At 39.9% G+C, this 22,432-nt stretch overlaps 1 protein-coding gene across 3 annotated transcripts in view; it reads left to right on the top strand.

Moving 5' to 3' along the window:
- Kctd1 (potassium channel tetramerization domain containing 1) overlaps positions 1–22,432 on the top strand; it is a 184,775-nt gene that overhangs the window by 119,381 nt on the left and 42,962 nt on the right. For all 3 annotated transcript variants that reach the window (XM_046433378.2, XM_046433385.2, XM_046433370.2), the window contains exon 2: positions 18,742–18,920. In XM_046433378.2, the coding sequence (XP_046289334.1) occupies positions 18,742–18,920 (179 nt within the window). The remainder of the gene's footprint in view (positions 1–18,741; positions 18,921–22,432) is intronic.

Consider the following 22,432-nt stretch of genomic DNA (forward strand, 5'->3'; position numbering starts at 1 on the left):
AAACTGAGCAGATTTGCTGCTCAGAAGAGTCCAGCGGACTGTCTTGGGGACAGCAACGGGCTTGACTGGAAATAGATGCCATCAGATTTGATTGAACTTAAGAAAGTGGCAGTTGGCTAATGTGTCCAATCCTATACAGCTGGAGAAAAGAAATTTACCTGATTATTCATTGCCTAGGGCTGCCATAATAAAGGACATGCACAAGTGGCTTAAACAACCAAAATTGATTGTCTCACAGCTCTGGCAGCTAGAAATTTGAGATTAAGGTGTTGGCAGAATTGATGTCTTCTGAGGGCTATGAGGGTGTATGTGTCCCATGCCTCTCTCCTGGCTCCTGGTGGTTTACTCGTTCTGTTTTTTTCCAAAGATATGGGGTCTCACTATGTTAACCACATTGGCCCCAACTCCAGAGCTGAAATGATCCTCCTGCCTCAGCCTCTCAGTAGCTGGGACTGCAGGTGCATGCCCCCACACCCACTGTCTACCTTGGCATTCCTTTACTTCTAGATGTATCACTCCAATCTGTGTCTTAACATTCATATGGCATCCTTCCCATGTGCTTATCTGTATCTAAATTTCTGGGGCCCACACTAATAAGCCTCCATCTAGTAAGACCCCACCTTAATTCATGGCATCTACAGGGCCCCTAGTTTCCAAATAAGGTCACATTTTGAGGTTAGGAATTCAACATATGAATATAAATTCAACATATGAATATAAATATGAATCTCCACCAATACAGTATATAGTCCCAAAAAAGAATATATGAGAGAAGAGGTTTGATTAAACATATAGACCATTTCCATCATTTTAGAAGCCTTCTTCTACCTACAGACCCCCCTCTCACACCCTGGCAACAAGCAATCTCTGACCTACCTCCTGCCACGCCAGAGTTTCAAGCAAATGAAATTATCTAGCACATATTCTTCCTTCTAGCTTTTTTGTTCATGTCTGCTTTTAAAGTGAACTATGAGTCAACAAGAATCTAGTGCAGTTTCTAATAACTATAAATCCAGCCCTTAGAAATCTATAGTTAGTAGATGACAATTTTGATCTTGTAAAAAAAAAAAATTGCTTTCCTATTATCCCCCTTGGCTCTTTATTAGTATCCCATACCCCCTGTCTGGCTGACTTTGAGCTTGCAATCCTCCTGCCTCAGCCTCCCAAGTCGCTGGAATTATGGGTATGTACCACCTTGCCTGGCCTTTTCCCTATTTATTAAAGAGGCAGTTTCTAAGGATGTATTTTTGTCTTTTTAAGTCTTTGATTACTGATATCTGGAAAATAGGTCTAATTGAGGGAAACTGAGCAATTTTGCCAAGATTAGCTCTTTAGAATATTGGAGTATGCTTGTAGCAATATTTCTAGTGCAGTGTCACAAGATCATTGTAAAGAGTAAACGAGACAGCGCATGTTTCCAACGGTGCTGGCTCCCAGTAGCACCTCCAAAACACTGTCATTGCTATCATTAGAGGACTCACAGGCTGTCACACAGACCCTTCTGTGATGATCTCGGCCACAGCTCTTCATCCTTCAAGGCCCTGGCCATTCCATACAACTTCAAGGAGTGTGGGTCTGTCCCTTCTTTAACCTCCATTGGCCCAGCAGCTCTGCCTGTTTCTGCTGTTAATCCATCTTAAAATGTACGCACTCCCTTACAAAGAGAAGGTTCCACAATGAGCAAATGTGGCCACCCCACCAAAGGAGTTCTGCTTCCTTGCTTTTGGGTGTGGCAAGGGTTAGCAGCTTTGGGCAGCAGATATGTGCAAAGAGCATTTGAACCCAGCTCCACAGACCTCTAGCCTTTAGGAAATTTAAACAGGGGAGATGCCAACCCAACCCTGGGATATTTCGTGTCCCATCAATTCAGACTGGGGACTGTTCTCACCTATCTCAGAATCTCCAGTGCCAGATAAATTGGAATAAAACTTTGTAGTAATTAATAATTTTAGTTTCTTGCTTGGGACATATTAAACATTTTAGAGCAAAAATATGGAGTTGGCTGATGCCACCTTTTTAGCAGTTATTTTTTGTTTTTATTTTTTCTTAGCTCTAATTTGTCATATTTCCTCATCTCGTATCCTTCATATCACTTTAGAAATACGTGTGAATTAAGGTCAATTAGCGTGCATGTCGACATCCACCTCCAACTAAATCTCTAAATTATCTTTGTATAAATCTTGAAGAGGTAGTAATTTCCGCTTAAGTGGCAATTAAAAAGTAAGAATTATACTTAATAACCTCCATGGGGGTACCTGAGGTCTTCTGTTGTAAAAGTCTTAGCAACTACTGTTAGTCATCAATAATGTAGGTGGGTATCATCTGACTTCCATTTGTTTTACAAGGTTATGCCACCTCCAGTTCTCTCTGGGGAGATGGCAGAAAGAAAATAGCTGGGCAGATGTGTGCATTGAAGCCAGCACCCTCCTTAGGAGGGTACTTCTCAGCTGTAGACCACCCCAGCTCTCTAAGCCTCAGTTTCCCTTTTTTCTTTTTCTTTTTTTAAACAATCATAAGCCAGCTCTTTTCCAGATCTGAATTCACTTGCTATTCATTATCAATATGTTAGCATGCATTCTGTTGTAGAGAATGGGGTTCTGTGTTACGGGCTTAACATTAATTTAGTTAAGAGTATTGTCAGATCTGACATTGAGGACATATTCATGCTAATTAGAACAGGTACAGTGAATAGACTCTCACTAGAGCTGTCTCATTAAGACTGAACTGAATTGATGCTTTCTTACAGATTTTTAAATTAAGAGTAACAAATGGCAGCAATTGGCTCTGAATATATAGACTTTCACCTAGAGCAGCTACGGTCCCTCACCACAATTATTTTTTACATTTCAAGTATGCTAATTTCTTACCTCCTCCTCTCTCTCTTTATTATCATCTAAATTGTATTCATGCAACTGAATATAGCTTTAGAGAGCAAAGTGGTAATCACTACTTAATTTGTTTAACATCTTAATATCTGTATACCAAGAACACAAAACAGGATAGCAAGTATATTATCAGCAGATAAAATAATTCCAGTGATAGAATTTACTTTTTTAGTTTATCTAAATGGCTGAATGACTAGGAATACTTGGGCCCTCTTCTTTGGATGGTAATAAGCAGGCCAGAAAATTAAGTGCCACTATTGTCAATTTCATCAGATCACCTTTTAGTTGAGGATTTCCATTAGAAGGCTAGCACATTTCAAACAAAAAGGATAATTTACAGTTTGTCCCACTTTTTCATAAAAGTAATGGCCTAACATACAAACAAGTAGTTAACATTTTAGCCTCACATCACTCAACTTTTGCCTGTGTGATCTGTAGAAGCACAGACAGGAGCTATGTTCTATATTGCTGAAAGCATTTCCACTTACATGGGAATTCTTTAAACAGTGGCTGAGGCCATCATTAGTTAGCAAGCAGCTCTCTGTGTACAGGTGAAAAGCAGTACTTGTGAGATTTAAACATGATTGTGAAAGTCACACAAATTTTCATTCACCATGTGTCTTAATTGAGATAGAGGTTGTATTTTTAAAGTTTTGGCAATGTAGTAAAAACTGGAAATATAACGAATTTACTACTTTCTTTTTTTTTTTTGGTACTGGTGATTGAACACTGAGCCACATCATCCCCAGCTCGCTTTATTTATTTATTTATTTTTAGTTGTAGATGGGCACAATACCTTTATTTTATTTGCTTCTATTTTTTTTTATGTGGTGCCGGGGATTGAACCCAGTGCCTCACACATGCTAGGCAAGCATTCTATCACTGAGCCACAACCCCAACCCCTTATTTTTAAATTTTGAGAAAGATCTCAACTAAGTTGCTTAGGGTCTCACTAAGTTGCTGAGGCTGGCTTCAAACTTGAGATTCCTGCCTCAGCCTCCTGAGTTGCTAGGATTATAGGCCTGTGACACCATGCCTGGCTACTACTTATGATTCTTGATAATTAATATCAAAGTTCATTAGTACACATTCAACCTCAGTCACAAAGAAAATACTTGTAAAGTCTAAGTTTCTGGGTATTTGTATGGCATTGCATCCAGGGCAGTAAAGAGAATGCTGAGTGATATTGCACAGCAAGTTTGGAACCACTGAAAAAGAGGGGAGAAAAAGAAGGATGGGGTGTGAGCAGGGTTATGCTCTGGGCACTAATGTTTTTCATGACTTGCTACTTTGTACATGAGTTATTGATTTTTTATAGTAATCCAAAAGACATAATAATAATATTATTATTATAGTATTAATATTTGAAGTACTGAGGATTGAACCCAGGGCCTCACACAGGTTAGGCAAGCACTTTACAACTGAGCTAAGCCTCCACCCCATAAAATACATTATTAGTGGGGCTGGGGTTGTGGCTCAGAGGCAGAGAATTGCCTAGCATGTGTGAGGCATTGGGTTCGATTCCAGCACTGTATATAAATAAATAAAATAAAGATCCATTGACAACTAAAAAAATATTTTTTAAAAATGCCACAGGTTATCTGGATGCCTGTGCCAAAACATTTTAAAAAGACATTATTATATTATTATTATTACCATGTTCAGGATGGGGGAAATTGAGCCTGGCATGGTGACACACGCCTATAATTCCAGAGAGTCAGGAGAATCACAAGTTTGAAGCCAGCCTTGGCAACTTAGCAAGACCCTGTCGCAAAATAAAAACTAGAAAGAGCCAGGAGTGGATATAGCTCAGTGGTAGAGTACCCCTGGGTTAATCCCCAGTACCACAAACAAAAAACAAACAAAAGATGAGGACACCCAGGTGTGAAGCAGTGAAGTCACACAGCAGGTATGTGCTACAAGTAAGATGGAAGCACCCCCTGTGGCCCTGGAGCTGTCATTCCTCCTGCCTGTGTAGCACAGCTCATGGGTTAGGAATATTTTTTCCAAAAAGAATTTTTTGAAGAGTGGCTGTCAATTTATAAGATTATACCTTAAAATATTTCGCTTGATCTCAAAATGTTATTACTTGCACACAAGTAAATGTACATCTCAGCTCCTCATAACATCTCTCCTGGTCTCTGTGTACCAGTTAACATGTGGCTCTATTGCTGGATGACATTACTGGAAGCTTTCTGCCTACTCCAGCCCCTGGTGAGGTTTTTGTTCCTGCTTCTGCTTCTGTTCTCTATACTGACTTTGTTTCTGTTTTATATGGTCATTGGAGAGAAGAAAAAAAGTCTATGTGAAAGATGGAGAACCATAGTGTACCCTCTTTTCAATTCTCTTCTGTAATTCCATATTAAGTTATTCAACAAATGTGTACTTAGTGCCAGGCTTACTAGAGACTGGGAGCAGGGGGAAGGGGGTTACAGTGAACAAAATCCACAGTTCCCCTCCCTACAGATCCTACAGTCTGGCTCATTTCCAAGAATGATTCCAAGTAGTGCATTTTATTTTACCCCATCCACACTCTGAGAAGCAGGATGTTAGCAGGCGGATACTGGTATAGTTTAAAAACTGACCAGAAGGCAACCAAACAACTGGTTGGGGCTCTTTGGTCACTCAACCAAGTGTGGACATCAGAACCCTGGAGATTCCTCCACCAGAAGGGCTGCCTAGTTTCTTGTGGCACTGGAGGCTTTACTGTGCAGTGTGACAGCATCAATATTTTTGTCTTGGAAAATATTACCATTTACTTTATTTCCACAAAATCCTTATCAGTTCATTAGTACTTAAGTTTTAATTAATTCATGGGTGTTTATTAATGCTGTGGGATTTTTTTTTTCTTTTGGTTTGATGGGTGGGATGGTTAGGTAACAAATCAAAATGCATTTGAAGGCCACTGCCCTAAGGGACACATCACTGAGGTCATTTACTGGAAAAAGATCAGAGCACTCAATTATAGAGCCTTACAGACTTCCTTTATCATGGGCAGTACTGTTAATTCATTTTTTACTCTGTGCAAAAAGAAGAAAGTACTCACAAAGTACTAGGGGGAGTTGATAGGAAAAATGGTTTGGTGGTTTCACTCTGATTGCATCTGTCAGCTTTCAGTGGTACCTGTGGTCTTCCATTTTACCTGTTAAAACCACTCATCTGAACTCCTGCATTGACTCTTTCTATTGGGGTCAGGATTTTAAGGTACCTGAATCTCAAAACATTAGGCTTCAGCTCCCACCATCTTCAGAAGAAAGCTATTCAGAGACACATCACTCAGATTTGTTAGCAGCGTGGCTGGAACAAATTGCAAGCCCTGGAGACCCCTTTAGCCCTTGATTCCAAACTTGTTGTGGCCGCACATCATAAGAACCCACTCACACGGGATCAAGTGCCCCCACTGTGGAATAAACAAGAGGACCTACAGGCAAACAAAAGGGCTTTAGAAACCGCCCTCCAGCAATCCAGGAGTCCAGTGTGACCCTTCCTCTCCGCGCACGCCTGTTCTTCCCGCACATCCTTCTTGTCACCTGTATTTTCCATCAGTTTCCCCTCCCACATCCCTCTCCCGCTGTTTCGCTGATTTTTGTCACTTCTTCCTCCTCTTCCCCTTGCTTTCCATTTCTTCTTGGCCTCTTTTCCTGGGCCGCTCTGTCCCTTTCCTGCTCCTCTGACCGTGACCCCCTTTAATCCCCAGACACATTGCTTTTACCTACCTCGCTCTCCCGCCCCCACCGTTGTCTTGGCGCTATATACCATTGCTTGTGCTTAAATAACCGGGTAATAAAATTAAGCCCAGCCTCCTAAGAATACCTAAGATAACGCGCTGAAAGCCCCGCCCCCGGAAGTGCTCTAGTGCATGCGCAACCAGTGGGTGGGAGCCCTGCTGGGTCTGACACCACTTTGTATGACCAGACTGCACCTGTACAGTGTGTGTGTGGTAGGATAGCGGTTGGTGGAGGTGAAAGTAAACCCCAGAATGTTTTGCCTCTAATTCTCAGTGGACCAACTTTTCTGACCCTGGGCAGCTAATCTAAATATAGCCTGTTCATTTTTTGCAAAAGATGGTGTTGGCCTTGCTTCGCCCCGCGGCCCCCCCCCCCCAGGACCTTTTAAAAGACTTTAAGGTTATGGTTGTTCGCAAAGACTTGGAAGTTCTGGAATCTGGTAAATAACTACTTCATATGCATTAGGCAGTGTGTAAATATAAGGTATGACTTCTTTCCTATGCATTTCCAGTTTTACAGCAAACTTTTCTTCCCAATCAGGTTGATCTTTAAAAAAAAGTTGGTTTGTTTTTTAATCCTGTTGGTATTTATTTTAAGATACGTCTCTAAGAACACAGATGTCCCCTTTACAGTGTGAAACTTGTAAAGAATAGCTCAATGCAATAAAATACTGAGAAAGCCGATGACTTCTCTGGGTCCTAGTGCTCCTTCAAACCCTTCTTCCTAATCTCAGCTTTCCATGTGAATTCTCATCCTCTGCTCCTAAGCCAGAAGTTCCATAAACTTCTATCCTCTCCGAAGTATCCCAAGAAACAAACCTCCTGTACTAATGCCAAGCCAGCAGTTCTGCTGCCAGGACTCCTAGGGTTATTGGCCTCAGTTGACTGTGGGCAGACCAGCTTCTGTCACACCATAAAGAGCAGATGCAGAGAATGCCATTCATTCATCTCCATATTTGTTTATTCAAAACCAGTTCCCATTAGCAGCTCCAAATGGGACCATGTGACAAAGAACCAGGATGACCCAAAGACCAGAAAAGAATTTGTCTACATCTTCTGAGGCTAAAGATCCCAGCAAGCACCAGGTATCACCTAGGAGAAGAGGTTTTGGCAAACCAACAGACTTCAGGCCTGGCCCCCAGCAGAATATATGGCCCATTGGTTCTAGTGCGAAAATATTGATATTTCTTCCCTCCAGTGCCTCCCTGTCTTATTTTTATCACTGTTGCCTTTTTGTCACTGTGACTTAAGGAGGAAAAGTTTATTTGGGGCTCACAATTTTAGAGGTTTCAGTTCATGGTTGGTCGGGTCCATTGCTCTGGGCCTGAAGTAAGGCAGAAAATCATGGCAGAAGTGTGTGGCAAAGGAAGACTGCTCAGCTTATGGCATCCAGGAAGCAAAGAGAGAAAGAGAAGGGAGGGGACTGGGCCAAAAATACTCTTTCAGGGTATACCCCCAGTGATGTACTTCTTCCAACTGTGCCCTACCTGTCTACAGTTTCCACCACCTCCCAGTAGTCCACTCAGCTGTCAATGGATTAATCCACTGATGAGGTCAGAACTCTCATAACCAATCACTTTCCAAGGGCTCCCCTTCTGGACATTGTTACATTGAGGACCAAGACTTTAACACATGAATCTTTGGTGAAACACTTTATATTAGAAACAGAACAATCACCCAGTATGTCTTAGGAGAGATTCTTATATTAATTTTAAAAAGTAATATTATATATCACTAAACCAGATTTTTCTATTCTCAAACTACTTTAAGATCACTCTGATATTTTAGAACAAAGCAAGATATAAGCAAACAAATAATACTCCAATAAAGTGATATTAAGTAAAGAATCTTTCCCTAGTAGGCATTTTGCACATTAAGCACCATATTTTATTGGTCATTTCCTCCTGCTAGTGAAAGCAAATAAAAAGAAGTAGTGATTAAAATTTAATCTTCTCAATCAGCTGAAGAAAATGGTGTGATTGTTAAGAAATCTCCCCGGGTTGGCCTCTTTATACTCATGCTTTTGGAATGCCTTTCACTACATGACCAGTTCTTCATTCTTGCAAAGGAATTTAGAATTCCTGTTCTAACCTCCTAAAATACTAGCTTTCTGAAGATATTTGCATCTCAATAGTTTATATATTTTTAAAATCATATGACAGGGAGTGTAGCTTAGTGGTAAAGCACTTGCCTAGCATGTGTGAGCCCAAGAACCACCAAAAATTTTTTAAAAAATGAATAATAAATCATACAAAATAGTAAAAATTCAGAACTGGAAAGAGTATTATAGACCATCTGGTCCAACTGTATATATTATAAATGGGACAATTGAAGTGAGAGATTTTATACTTTGCCAAGGCACATAATCCATTGGTGACTTAGCTTAGACTAAAGCTTGATTTCTTTTTTGCTGCATCTTCAAGAAAATATTTCTGAGTTTAGGAACCTTGATCCATGTCAACACCTAGTTTCCTATTTAACAGATAATTGGGTCGAGTTCGAAGTATGGTTCTTGTGATGTGAAATTCCAAATATAGGTGTTATTTAAAAATAATATGGCCTGGATTTGTAAGACCAAGACTGGGGCATTCTTTGCTCTACCAAGGTATTGTTTACCTTCAAAATAATTAACTTAAGGGCATCCAGAAGTAGCTCTCAGAGCATGTAAAGCATGCTCTTAAAATTTTATTTACATGGGTGTCTCTTGTCTTCAGTAATTCCATGTGCATATGGCTAATTTCCACACTAAAGTCTCAACTCCCTGAGGAGCTGACTTCCATAGGGTCCTAATGTGGCCCCAAATAGAGTAGCCAGCCAACATTTTCTAAATGAATAAACAAGCAAGTGAACTTTATATGAATGCATCATTATATAAAGTAGAATAAGCCATACATTTATAAAACCTATGTATCCTATTTTTAAAATTTTTTTTTAATGGAGAAAAAGTCAGGTAAGTGGACACCTAAAAATCTAGGAGGAGGTTTCAAGAGACTGAATTAAGGTTGGAAGGAACACATTTGGCTTTGGATACTGTACTAGGCAAGGAATTTTTATGACCATATCTAAGAAATCAGTTAAGTCAAGCTTAGTGTCTATTTAGAGGCAGCTGGTCCTGTAGTTAGCACCTAGAATTAGGAGTTGGGGGAGTAAATAAAATGCCAGATCTCTGGGGAGAGGTGATAACGAGACTGTGGCAGGCAGGGTGGGGGGGGGGGAGGTGTCCACTTTCTGAGCCAGCTGGCTCCTGCCTCCTCTGTGACCACTGCTCATCCTTCTAGCCTTCCAGCAAGTTATGGTTGTCCCTAGACAGGCGGGGTGAAGGAATGTGGATGGGACGCACAGGAACAGACATCCCTTCTGGGAAAGCCAGAGCACATATGTAATAGGATAGTGGCAACCTTATCTTGGTACACAATGGCCAGCGTGTAAAATATCACAGTAAATCCATTACTAGGTAATTATAGGCTAAGCCACTTGACCTCAGAGTCAACTTCCTTCTCTGTGAAATGGTGATAATACTTAACATCGTGTGGAGGTTTCTGGTTTCAGTCTAGAAGGCCTGCCATGAGTGTTAGATGCCAGTTTGTTGCCAACCGTTGCTGCCATTTGCATTTTCCCTGCAAGAGAGCATGCAGAACCTGAGCTCTGGGAGGGTGGAGGTGTAGCTGTTCTGCACCTGCCAGGCCCCAGAGCCCAAGATGAAAGCAGTCGGGAATGGGAGGCAGGTGACCACATGGGCTCCAAGAGTGTAGAGACCTTGGGTGCCTGCCCCTTTCTTTCAGGATCAAACTAAATAGTCCTATGTGTCAGCTGAATATGAGCATACCATGACCTGAGGCCCATTTAATTTTCTGTTCCACACATTTCCTCCCTGGCAAGGAAATAAAGGGAAGGAAGATTATTCCTAAGTTGAGTTCCCATTTCTGTCTTTCTTCATTTAGTTCTTTTAAAAATGTCAAAAAAGAAAAAGAAAAAAAAAGAAATCCCTATTATGAAGGTAAAATATAGCAGCATGCCAAAAGGATTACTAATTGATTTAATGGGGCAACACTGTGCTAGGGATTTTTTTCTTTTTTAAAATAGCATTTTTTTTTTTGCATTCCGAAAGTAATAAATGTTCAACTCCTTATAACATAAAAGAATTTTAAAATCCCATAAACTGTTAACCCTGAAACTGCCAGTCATTTGAAAACTACATTTTCAGTTTTTAAAATTAATATTCATGGTTGAGCTGTAGTGTGTATTTAAAAATATCCTAGTGTTTTAAAGTACATTTTTAAAAAATCTAAGCAATCTAAATTACTTGAGCTATAATAAACACATCAAAATGTCCTTTTTTCCTCAAGTTCATTTTCCTTTTGAAAAAAAAAAAAAGCAGAGAAATATTGACAAATAGTCTTTTCATGGCCTCAGCTTGGTAATCTAATAAGGGAATTTCTCAGATGCACATTTCATTAGGGAAAAGGCATGTGGAAGCACTCACTCTAGATCTGCCTGAGAGAGACTGTGCCTTGAAACAGATAAACAATAGTGACCCCTTGTCCCGGCCACAGCAAGAAAAGTAACAACTTCAGATTAAGAAAGCATTGTAGATTAATTTAACACGGTTACTGGTCATTTGGAAACAACTTTGAAGCACCCTGTTTTTTTTTTTTTTAATTTCTTTTTACTCTGTGTAAGTAAGATTTTTTTAATCTGAAAGGGAAAATTGGTGCAGCTCAAGTGCCATGTCATTTAAGGAACCCACAGTGATGATTTCATTCTCTGTTTCCTTTTATGCATTTTCTCCAGAGCACATAGCTAGCTCTTGGTCTGCTCTGACTTGTTTTCTTTTTATTTATCTGTACTTTGCAATATCATGCTTCCTCATATCAATGTCAGACGGTCTTTTTCATAGTCCTTGACTTCTCAACTACATAAAAGAGGTTCTATTCTTCTCACTGGGTACATAGAAGAATCTTCTGTACATATGGTTTGAAGGTTTCTTTTTTCGTGTGTGTGTATGCAGAAGATCAGAAATACCCTTGCCTCTCCATATCTTCTGGGGATCGATTATCCAACCCCGCAGATACCAAAATCCAATTTCCTCATACACAGTGGCATAGTAAGCAAGAGAGTACATATATACAAACTGCTGTGCCTTTTCCCTTTACATTCTTAGCATCAGGAAATGAGTAAGATGTTGGAAACTTTATTGAAAAGCTGCTATTCACTATATTTTTGTGTAGTGAGCTGACTGTATATTTTACTATTGTCTGTTTATAAAAGAAGAAAAATTGTAATGTATATCCTTGTTCAGTTTATCATATTTAATTGATGCAGATTTGTTGTTTGTTTTAGAATACTAACTCAAATTTTTTAAGAAATAAAAAGAAAGAAAAATAAAATGGCACGTTATTTGCACAAAACTTAATGCACATCTTCCCATAGACTTTAAACCATCTCTAGATTTCTTATAATACCTAATGCAGTATAAATGCTATGTAGACTCTTCTTATATTAATTAGTAAGGGAATAATGGCAAGAAAAAATGTCTGTACATGTTCAATACAAATGCATTGTTTTAAATATACTTCTTGTCCTCAGTTGGTTGAATCTGCAGATGCGGAACCCAATGGGTTCAGTAGACCGACTGTAAACCTCATAGGTCCTTCTCTAAGCCAAGCTCTGTGTTACACACCTTCACAAACATTGTCTTATCTCCGGCCATCCTGACCTCGCTTGCAGTGGGAAGGTTTATCTCCATCCTTGAGGTGAGGAAGCTGGAGGCAGGGTTTGGAACTTCTCCAACATCACACAAAGGATGGAGCTGAACTTAATGCTCAGATTCCCCAAACCCAGGGCTCTTTCTCCTGCACCTCAATATATTCTGAATATGTAACTTTTAGCTATATACTTTTCAAAATTCTCAACTTAAAAAAATGCTTTTCATTAATATTTTTGGATGGAAATACTTCTTCAATTTATTGTGTATTTCACAATCTGATTCTGGGGTTTGATTTCTGAATGATTTAATTGTGGATGGTTTTGGTAATTAGCTATTGTCATAAGAGCTAGAAGACAGATAATCACACTTTTTAGAATGTGTGAGTTCCAAATAAGTAGACTTTATGAATTTGAAGGGGGATTTCATGACTAAAGTGAATAGAAATCTTGATGACAAATTCGAATGCTCAGGAGGTTTTTGGTCTAACTTTTTACTGCCTTCCAAATGGTTAAGATGAACAGAAACTGTCATCTAAATTATGAGTGCAATTCTCATCAAATGTGAAGCACTTTGGTGCTTTTTCTTTTCTTTATAAACTCTTCTGAAATTATCAGGAAAATTCATTCATATCACTTACCAGGGTCATTCTATTATTAGTTAAAACCCATAGAAACTAGTGAGCTTATGAGAGGTGCCCAGTAAAAAATGCTTGAGTGAATGAAGAAACAAATGAGGCTTCTTTCAAAATACATCAACACTGCGGTTGGGTCTTGCTAGACGATTAAGTAACTATGGTTAAGAAAGTGATGTTTTTCAACAAGACCCGTTACTGAGAGTCCAAAAGGATTGTGTCATTCCTGAAATCACACTCCCAAGGTAACCACACATTTCCATCCTAGGAAGCAGGGTCCTTGCCTAAGATACTTTGATTATAGTTGGACTGCCAAAGGCAGATGTCAGAACTATCAGAAGTAGAATGAATCAGAATGTTCCCTTCTCCAAGCATGCTGTATGTGTGTGTGTATGTGTGTGTATGTGTGTGTGTGTGTGTGTGTGTGTCCTGTGTGTGCTGGGGGGCAAGTCCAGAGGAGATTAACACATTTTAAATCCAATTTAAAATTTGTGGAAAAGTTCTGACCGTTACTGTTTTCTTTTTTTTTTAACTGCTGTATTGAATGCTATGAAATAAAACATCAAATAACATATTCTACCATCAACATGCTTATCTGGAAGTGTTGCTAAAAAGACAAAGACCGTTTCTTTCCCTAGCAAGATGTGATAGAATCCAACTTGATAGTGAAATGTGACATAAAACAGGACCATACTTTCTTAACAAATAAAGTCATTAAAACTCATTTTAAACTTCAGCTCATTTGTTCTAAGCAGTGCCCCAGGGATCCTGTTTCAACAGCACATGGGTAGTTTAGACTTAGGAGACAAATTTTTTATTAGCTTGTTTTGGAAGATGCCTGAAGTCAAATCCCTTGAAGGATTATACCTCCAAAAAACTCATCGTTACTCTGCTGGGTAGGTGGGCAAACTGCAGAAAACTGGAGGCAGCTGGAAGATGGAAATTTTGAAGATTAACTGATTAACAAGCCTGGAAATATGTGGGAAAAGATATGGGAAAGGGAGGAAGTAGAAATAAAATGCTAGAGGGATGTTTCATGTCAGAGTAGTGTAGGCTGATTCAGTGAATTCTATGAAAGGAAATAATACACACTTTTTTTTTTTAAGTGTTGCTGGGGATTGAACTCAGGGCCTTGCACGTGCCAGGCAAGTTGTTCCACTGAGCTACACCCACAGCCCTTGGCTTTTCAAGAAGGCAGCATTTCAGCTGGGCACAGTGGCTCATGCCTATAATCCCAGCCACTCAGGAAGCTGAGGCAGGAGGCTCACAAGTTCAAAGCCAGCCTCAGCAAAAGTGAGGTGCTAAGCAACTCAGTGAAACCCTGTTTCTAAAGAAAATACAAAATAGAGCTGGGGATGATGCTCAATGGTCAAGTGCCCCTGAGTTCAATCCCTGGTACCCCCCTCAAAAAAAAAAAAAAGAAGGTGGTGGCAGCATTCACAGAAAGTTGAGTGAATATTCAAACAAGAAAATGTTCTGATTGGATGAATTTTTTCCAGATTATTTTTAGTAGAGATTACAATAAAGTGAGTACAACTTTGGAGAACATAGGTACACACCTGTGTGACCACACAGATCAGGAAGTTGGATTTTCTAGGTCTCCAGAGGCTTCTCCTGGACCCTCCCAGTCAGTAGCCCTGGAGTGACCAGTGTTCTGGTCTTTGTCACCACAGATGTGTCTTGCCTGCCTGTCACTTCACATGACAGAACCACACAGGACAGGCTCTGGTCTGCCTGGCTCCTCTCTGTCCAATCCAGGGGAATCCATTCTGTTTTCCTCATTGTGTGGCTTTTAATTTCTATCATTTTTCATAATGTCATCGAGGAAGAGAGAAATGCCATTAGAAAGGGTGAGGAAAAGGAATGTGTGGTGTGGGTCCGATGACTTTTGTGTTCACTTCTAAAATGCCCCTTCTCCATCACACAAGCATTATGATCAAATATTGTAAATATTAAGAAATATTCAAGCCCAGTTGACTCTGCCATCCAATATGATAGGCACTAGCCACAGGGAGCTAAGTTAAAATTTGCATTAATTAACATACATTAAGATGAAAAATTCATTTCCTCAGTCACACTAGCCACACTTCAAATGCTCAGGTAGCTACCATAGTGAATGGTGCAGATAGAGAACATTCCCATTACTGCAGAAAGTTCCACTATCTATTAGCTCCCTCCTCCTCCTCCTCCTCTTTCTCTTTTCCTAATGTAAGGATGCTATGGTGGGTTTGGTTTTGTTTAATTATAAATTATTGTTTAATTCTGTGGCTCTCAGATCATCATCATCCTGATTTCTCTTTCCTGCATTATCCCACCACCTTGGGGGAAGAAATAAGTGATCGGATCCTGGTACCATATTCAAGTTTTAATTTTGAGAATGTACCATGGCTTCTCCTACTTTGGGGCCTTGGCAGTACTGCCTAGAACCGTCTTTTCAGAAATCTGGAAATTGGAGGCTCAGAGTTGGTTGATTCAGTGAGGACCCAGATTCTTTGCAACTTTCAACTCTGCTGTCCTGGGCTTTGGATTTATTCTGGCTTCCTAGGCTTCTAGGGAGAGGACTATGGCATTGTGGGTAGGGCATCCCACGCAAGATCTCAATATCTAGGTAAAGATGAAAAAAATGTCAGCTCCAATCACTGGTAAGGGGAGAGTATTGCCACAATTGCATTCAATGAAGCAACTTGCCTGGGGCAGTGGGGCATGCCTGTAATCCCAGCAGCTTGGGAGGCAGAGGCAAGAGAATCGAGTTCAAAGCCAGCTGCAGCAAAAAGCAAGGTGCTAAGTGACTCAGTGAGACCCTGTCTCTAAATAAAATATAAAATAGGCCAGGGGATGTGGCCCAGTGGTCAGGTGCCCCTGAGTTCAATCCCAGGTACCCCCCTCAGCCAAAATGAAGCAACTAGAGTAGATGGGATAGATACTGAATGATAGCTCCAGCCACCATTCAAATGCCAAGATCTCCCATCTCAAGTACTGTCTCCCAGCCCCAGTCTATGGATTTTAAAAGTTCTTTCAGTCTATGCCCATACAGAAAATAGCAAATGAAATCCAGACTCTATTAGCTAATATCAGTTAATGCCTTAGAAACGACTGTGTCTGAGGGAACATGTACAGAGCAAGAAGAGCCCAGAGATGGGGAGAGAGCCTAGGAAGGGAGCCTCAAGGTCTCAGCAAGACCAGTTCTAATCCTTGCCCCTAAGAGTTTATCCCCCATCCCCAGCTGAAGAAACTGGTTTAATTTTAAATTTAGCAATATCCATCCATTTATGATTTACAGTGTAAATGGCATATATTCTGAGAAATCTGGAATCCTTCAACCAATCAGTTATGCTTTAATTTTTTTCCCCCTCCTTCTATGGAGACCTCGGAGTGTTAGAAGCTGTGCTGAATGAGGTCACAGTCTAACGACAGTATTAACCCTGCAAATCTGTTCATTTTCGCCTGAGCACCCTCAGGCAGAATAGAGAACGTGTCCAATTGAAAAACTATTACAGACTCCGCAGTACCGGGATGGGCTGGATTGTAACAGGGAGGGTGTGTGTGTGTGTGTGTGTGTGTGTGTGTTGCCAGGAAATCAGTTTCTCAAAGAAGTCAGGTAGTATGTGTCTCTTAAAAATAGGAGTTATATGATTGCTTTTTTAAGAGGAAAATGTGTTTGCTTTCATCCACAATTTAAAATGCTTACTTCTAATACTTGTGAACCGTAACTGTCTTATATGTCCTACCATCTGTGATTTTTTAACTTTTCCCCTACCCAATATCCCTTTAACTCCCTCTCTTTGTGCATTGTAAACATCATTTTGTGCCTTTAATCTCTATTTTGCATTATTAAAAATACCCAGGAGTAGAATAAAGAATAGTGAACACCTATGAACCCACCAGCCAATTTAAGAACTAAAAGACTAACTCTTTTTTTCTGTGATGATTTCTGGGCTCTGTTTAATTCAGCGTGCAGAGAGGCACCACACAGATGGTAAACATTTTGTGCAAAGGCCTAATCACCACTCCATTCATAGTGGATGTTGAGTTTCAGAAAGCACATGCAGTCTCAGTCTTGCTTGGACATGTGGTTAATGCTAACTAGACTAACAGTTGTGCCCCAGGTAACTCCTCAAGCTGTTCCAGATCATGAAACCTATGATGTTTTGCAAATTTATATTTTATCATGCTGTGTTTTAAGCACAAAGACTTGATGACTTCCCCTTTGTAATCTCCATCAAAGGCATTTTTCAAAATCCCCTTAGTAGCCTTATCACTGGCTTTGGCACACATTGTGTGTGTGTGTGTGTGTGTTTGAAAACAGTCTCTGGCTAAATTATAAATCTGAAAGGATGTGTGTATGTCAGTCTTTCAGAATTCATACATAAATGCTATTTTAGCTTATTTCTCCATTGTATACTCTAAATATTTGACCCTCATTCAATGCCAGGGACCTGACTTGACTTGTCTGTGGTTTAGGCTCTAATTTGAAAGCAATCAACCCTGTTTGGATAGTGTTTGAGACACTTATATTGTGTCCATGGTAAAGATATAATATTTTATTTTCTCAAGGGTACAGTTTCCTAAACATGCTATGGCTGCCACCACACGCTGTTCCCATCCTGGTCTGGTGGCTCAACTTGCACCTCTGCCTGTTCGGGCTACTTGTTGCCATGACAACATCTTCCTCACTTCCACTTGGGGAACCTGGTTTCTTCAGGCACAGGATGTGAGGGTGATCTGGCTGCAACATCTGTCACCCTATTGAACGCTAGAGTTGAGTCGGTTGATCTGGCGGAATAGGCAGGTGTCCCCTTCCTCCCTCACCGCTCCTCATGCATCCCTCCCAAAGCTGCACGTTCCATCCCAGAGAATGACCTTCCCTGACAGAGGAGGATGATTCTTCCGTCAAGGATCTATGAGTAGCTGCTCTCTCCTGCTAGAACTTCCAAACAAGCTCTCAAGAAGTGAGGCATAGAGAAGAGCCACTTGATCGTGGTTCACAAGCACATATTTATCACCCGAGGGTATATTCTTTTCTAAGTGTCCCCAGACCCACAGTCTCATTGGAAGAGAAACAGGGAACAAGCCGGTACAAACAAGTAGAATATCAGTTTGTTTGTTTTTGGTTTTGTCTGTTTTCAATACTGTGGTTTGAATTTAGGGCCTTAAACATTCTAGACAAGTTCTTTACCACTGAGCAACATCGCCAGCCCTCCGTTGATTTTTTTTCAATCTGTTGACTAATAAATGTATCATACCTCTTTGCAAGGTTATAACTATGTGAGCTGATGGCTAGAACTATTATGCCCTCTTTTTCTTAATTCAAAAAACAGAAATTTAAGAAAACACTTTGTGAACATAGTGCCGAAGGTCTGTTTTGATGCCATGTGCATAGCAATGAGCAAGTTTCCAAAGAGAAGTATAAATCATACATATTTTATTTAGATGTATATTATTTTAAGCGTTGATTATCTTTTCATTTGGGATGAATAGAATTTCTCCACGTGCCGTTTACCAATTGTTAAATGTGAGAATTCATTAGTATAATAAATCCTCATTGCCCTCAGAATTACTCGAAATGAACATTCATTCAAGCTCCTGGATTTTAAACACATGAAAGTTTTCTTTTGTTACAGAATTTGTTTTTCTGATAATCATTCTAACAAAAGGGAGAGAGCTTGATGATTTTTCAGATTTTATTACCAAGTGAATATCAGCATTATCACTGGCTTATTTTTTTATGATCTATGTATTTCCTTTCCACTGATAAGAGAAACAATGTCTAAACTTGCTTATCTCTCTGTAGGACAGTCGGCCCAATATGTCAAGACCTCTGATCACTAGATCCCCTGCATCTCCACTGAACAACCAAGGCATTCCTACTCCAGCACAACTCACAAAATCCAATGCGCCTGTCCACATCGATGTGGGCGGCCACATGTACACCAGCAGCCTGGCTACCCTCACCAAATACCCCGAATCAAGGTAATCTGGAATATGGGAGAATCAGACTCAGAAGTGCATGCATTTGATGACTTAACTGTTTTTCCTTTGACCAGCAGAGCAGCATGGCCTGGCCAAGGCCAGAAGTAGAACACAGGCTGCAGAGGCTGCTCTTGGACGTGTCTGTGCATCTTCCCCCATCACAGTTTGGCCTGCAGCCTAGTCGAGTACATGTACAAATGTCACTCAGGAGTGGAGTTCTTTGATATTTTGGTCAACCGAGCAAGATCTTTATGATTCTCAATGTCATACAAAAGGGACAATGATTTTTCCCCACCCCACCTCCTTTTTTTTTCCCTGTCCTCTTCTTCTTCTAAAATATATATTCTTAAAAATTCTGACAATCTTTTTTTAATTTATTCTAATTAGAGAGGTCACTTGGCCTATCACTTTGTGAACTAGAAAAAAAAAAACCTGAGACACTCTTATCAGTTTCTTATCAGCTTCTCATCAGCACCATATTTAGAATAGTATGCAAAAGCCCAGGAAGCCAAGATAGTCTTGTTAAAAGTCAGGGGTGGAGGGAGCATACAGCTCAAGGCTTATAAATAGTACCAAGAGGGAAAACAGTTTACAAATAGGTAGTGTACATTTATGATTATCCTTACCCACCCCTTTCTAAAGCAGTTCCAAGGAAGAAATTTCCTTTGCACCCTGGGACATTCCCCACCCAGCCACTGGTTCTGCCCAGATCCGACATGGGAATTTATCTTCACCAGCTTAGCTGGCAGCTGAGGGAGGAGGTATGAGCTCATGTGGGCCAATGTCAGGAGAAAGGGTGTTTCTCTACTTTCTTCTGTTCTTTGGAATTAGAGATGTACTACCTGGGCTTCCAGAGGGCACCAGTTTGCTTTTTTTTTTTTTAAGAGAGAGAGAGAATTTTTTAATATTTATTTTTTAGTTTTCGGTGGACACAACAACTTTATTTTTATGTGGTGCTGAGGATCAAACCCAGCGCCCCGTGCATGCCAGGTGAGCATGCTACCACTTGAGCCACATCCCCAGCCTACCAGTTTGTATTTTTAAAGACTGTCACATAAAGTGACCCATACCTGCTAGCTTATAGCCTAAGTAGATAGTACTGAATAAAAGTCAACATCATCCTGAAAATGGCATGAAGACTGCTGTTTTGTTTTCCAGTTTTTTAAATCTCTGTCAACTGATATTTTAGAAAAGTAAAAAAGAAAGATGAAATTTTTTTTGATTTCCAGATTTACTTTCCCTAATCAAAATGAAATGTTGTTAAAAAATTGATTTCTATTCAATCATCCACAAAACTATTTTAAAATTAAAAAAATAACTATTAGTATTGAGTCTCTACCTTCCCTAAGTAGACGCTACAAAATCATGTTATAATAATGGCTATTTTTAAGAGTATTATTATATAAACAGTGTTCTTTAAAAAAAATGCATTTTTCCATTCCTGCTAACTTTTGCTAATACAAGTGCCAACAACAGGAAATCACTGTTGGCCCTTCAGAGGAGAGTTAATTCCAGGAGCAAGCCATAAAATGTGCATGAGCGTCAAATAATCAATCCTCACTGGTATGAAATTCACTGGTCTATAACCTTTTGCCTCAGTTTGCCTTTTAAACTTCTGAAATATAGGAGGGAAGTTAATACGGGTCCAGGATACCTTGCCTGAAGGGCCTGGGATCAGGGATGCTTCAGATTTTGGATGGGGGGGGGGTGTGGATATTTGCATGTAAGTAATAAGATCTTTTGGGGATGACACCCAACTCTAAATACAAATTTCATTTATATTTTATATACATATGTAGGCTGAAGATAGTTTTGTACAATATTTTTAATAATTTTGTGCATGAAATAAACTTTTATAGAGTGGAATTTTCCATTTGTGGTGTCAGGTTGGCACTCCAAAGGTTTTGGATTTGGGAGCATTTCAGAATTTGGATTTGGGGGTTAGGGATACTCACCCCATAGTATGCCATTTCTCCATGCCTTAGGCAACTGGTTTTCTTCTAGCTGCTCATTGCAGCTGGGTGAGTCTTGTTCCCTGACTAATATCCCATGGGATTTGGCTCTTTGTGCAGCTCCCTGGTCTCACCTAGCCTCTTAGCAGTGGTAGAAGATAAAGCATTAAAGACTCTTTTCCTTCAGGTCCCATCTTTCAAATAATTTGCCACTTTTATCATTTTGATGCTGCATGTTTTAGATAAAGACCTCAAATTGTGTCTCACTTGAAGAGTCTTCTCCCTCTCTCTCTCACCACCCCCTGTACCGGGGGAATCAAACACAAGGGTGCTTTACCACTGAGCCATATACCCAGCCCTTTCTCTGTTTCACTTTGATACAGGGTCTTGCTAAGTTGATCAGGCTCTTGCTAAATTGATCCTCTGTCTTAACCTCCCTAGTTGCTGGGATTATAGTCTTGTGCACAGCGCTCAGCCATTAGGGATTCTTTCTTAGTCCGACTTGCCAAAAGAGAGTCCATTTTTGTCCCTTATTATCCACACCCTACAAATGCACCAGATTCCCAGATCTCATTATTCTCTAACCTATAGTGCCTTATGGTAGTGGTCACATGCGGCTCTCGAATGCTTAAAATGTGACCAGTCCAAACTGGTCATCCTTCTAAGTGAAAAAGACATACTGGATTTTTAAGAAATAGTACCGGAAAGAAAATTCTATAAAATATCTCAATAATTCTATTGATTTCATGTCAGAATGATAATTTATTGAGTAAAGTATATTATTAAAATTAATTTCACTTGTTTTTTACTTTTTTAATGTGGCTACTAAAAAAATATAAAACTGTAGTGTCTTGTTTTCATTTCAATTGGATAGTGCTAAACCGTGAATAGATGTTTATGGATCTAATTAAACCTGCCCTTTCCCCAACCTAATACTTATACACATCAAAAATTGAATTTCTCTTTAACCAACATAATTAGGAAAGAATGGTTCTTCTTCCTTTCCCAAACTTTCCTTGTGTTTCCTGTCATGAGAGCAATTGCAAAAATCTTTCCCCCACCCCTGGGGCACTAGGGATGGAGCCCCAGACCTTATGCATGCTAAGCATGGGCTCTACCACTGAGCTATATCCCCAGCCCAAGTAAAATTGATTTGATCTGTTCATTCTGTGTTTGGATGCAGACTTTGCTATTTGCCTAGTAGTTGTTAGGTGGGCAGGTAGGTTTAATTGCTGACTGCCTGTCTTCTGTCTTGTAAAATAGGCACAAATATGTCTTCTTGCAAGGTTATTGGAAGGATTAAATGTGATTATGAAAATCATGCCTTGGCCTTCTGCCCAACACTAGTATAATCTTCTGCCAAACCCAGCAATTCTTTCTTTGTAGACTGCCTTCCAAATTCCACATAGATCCCATTCCTTCCTTTTCCAGGTCAGGCAACAGCCTGACACCTGGATTACCAAGTTTTCAGGGAACTCCTCACCTGTACCTCTTGTCTTTCCTCTTAAATACCCCCACCTCATGCTTATACTTATCTTTAAGAGATATTTTTAAGCTTAT

The sequence above is a fragment of the Marmota monax genome, unplaced genomic scaffold, assembly GCF_021218885.2.
Source record: "Marmota monax isolate L192 unplaced genomic scaffold, Marmota_monax_Labrador192_F-V1.1 WCK01_AAM20220418_F8-fsc00126, whole genome shotgun sequence".
NCBI lineage: Eukaryota > Metazoa > Chordata > Mammalia > Rodentia > Sciuridae > Marmota > Marmota monax.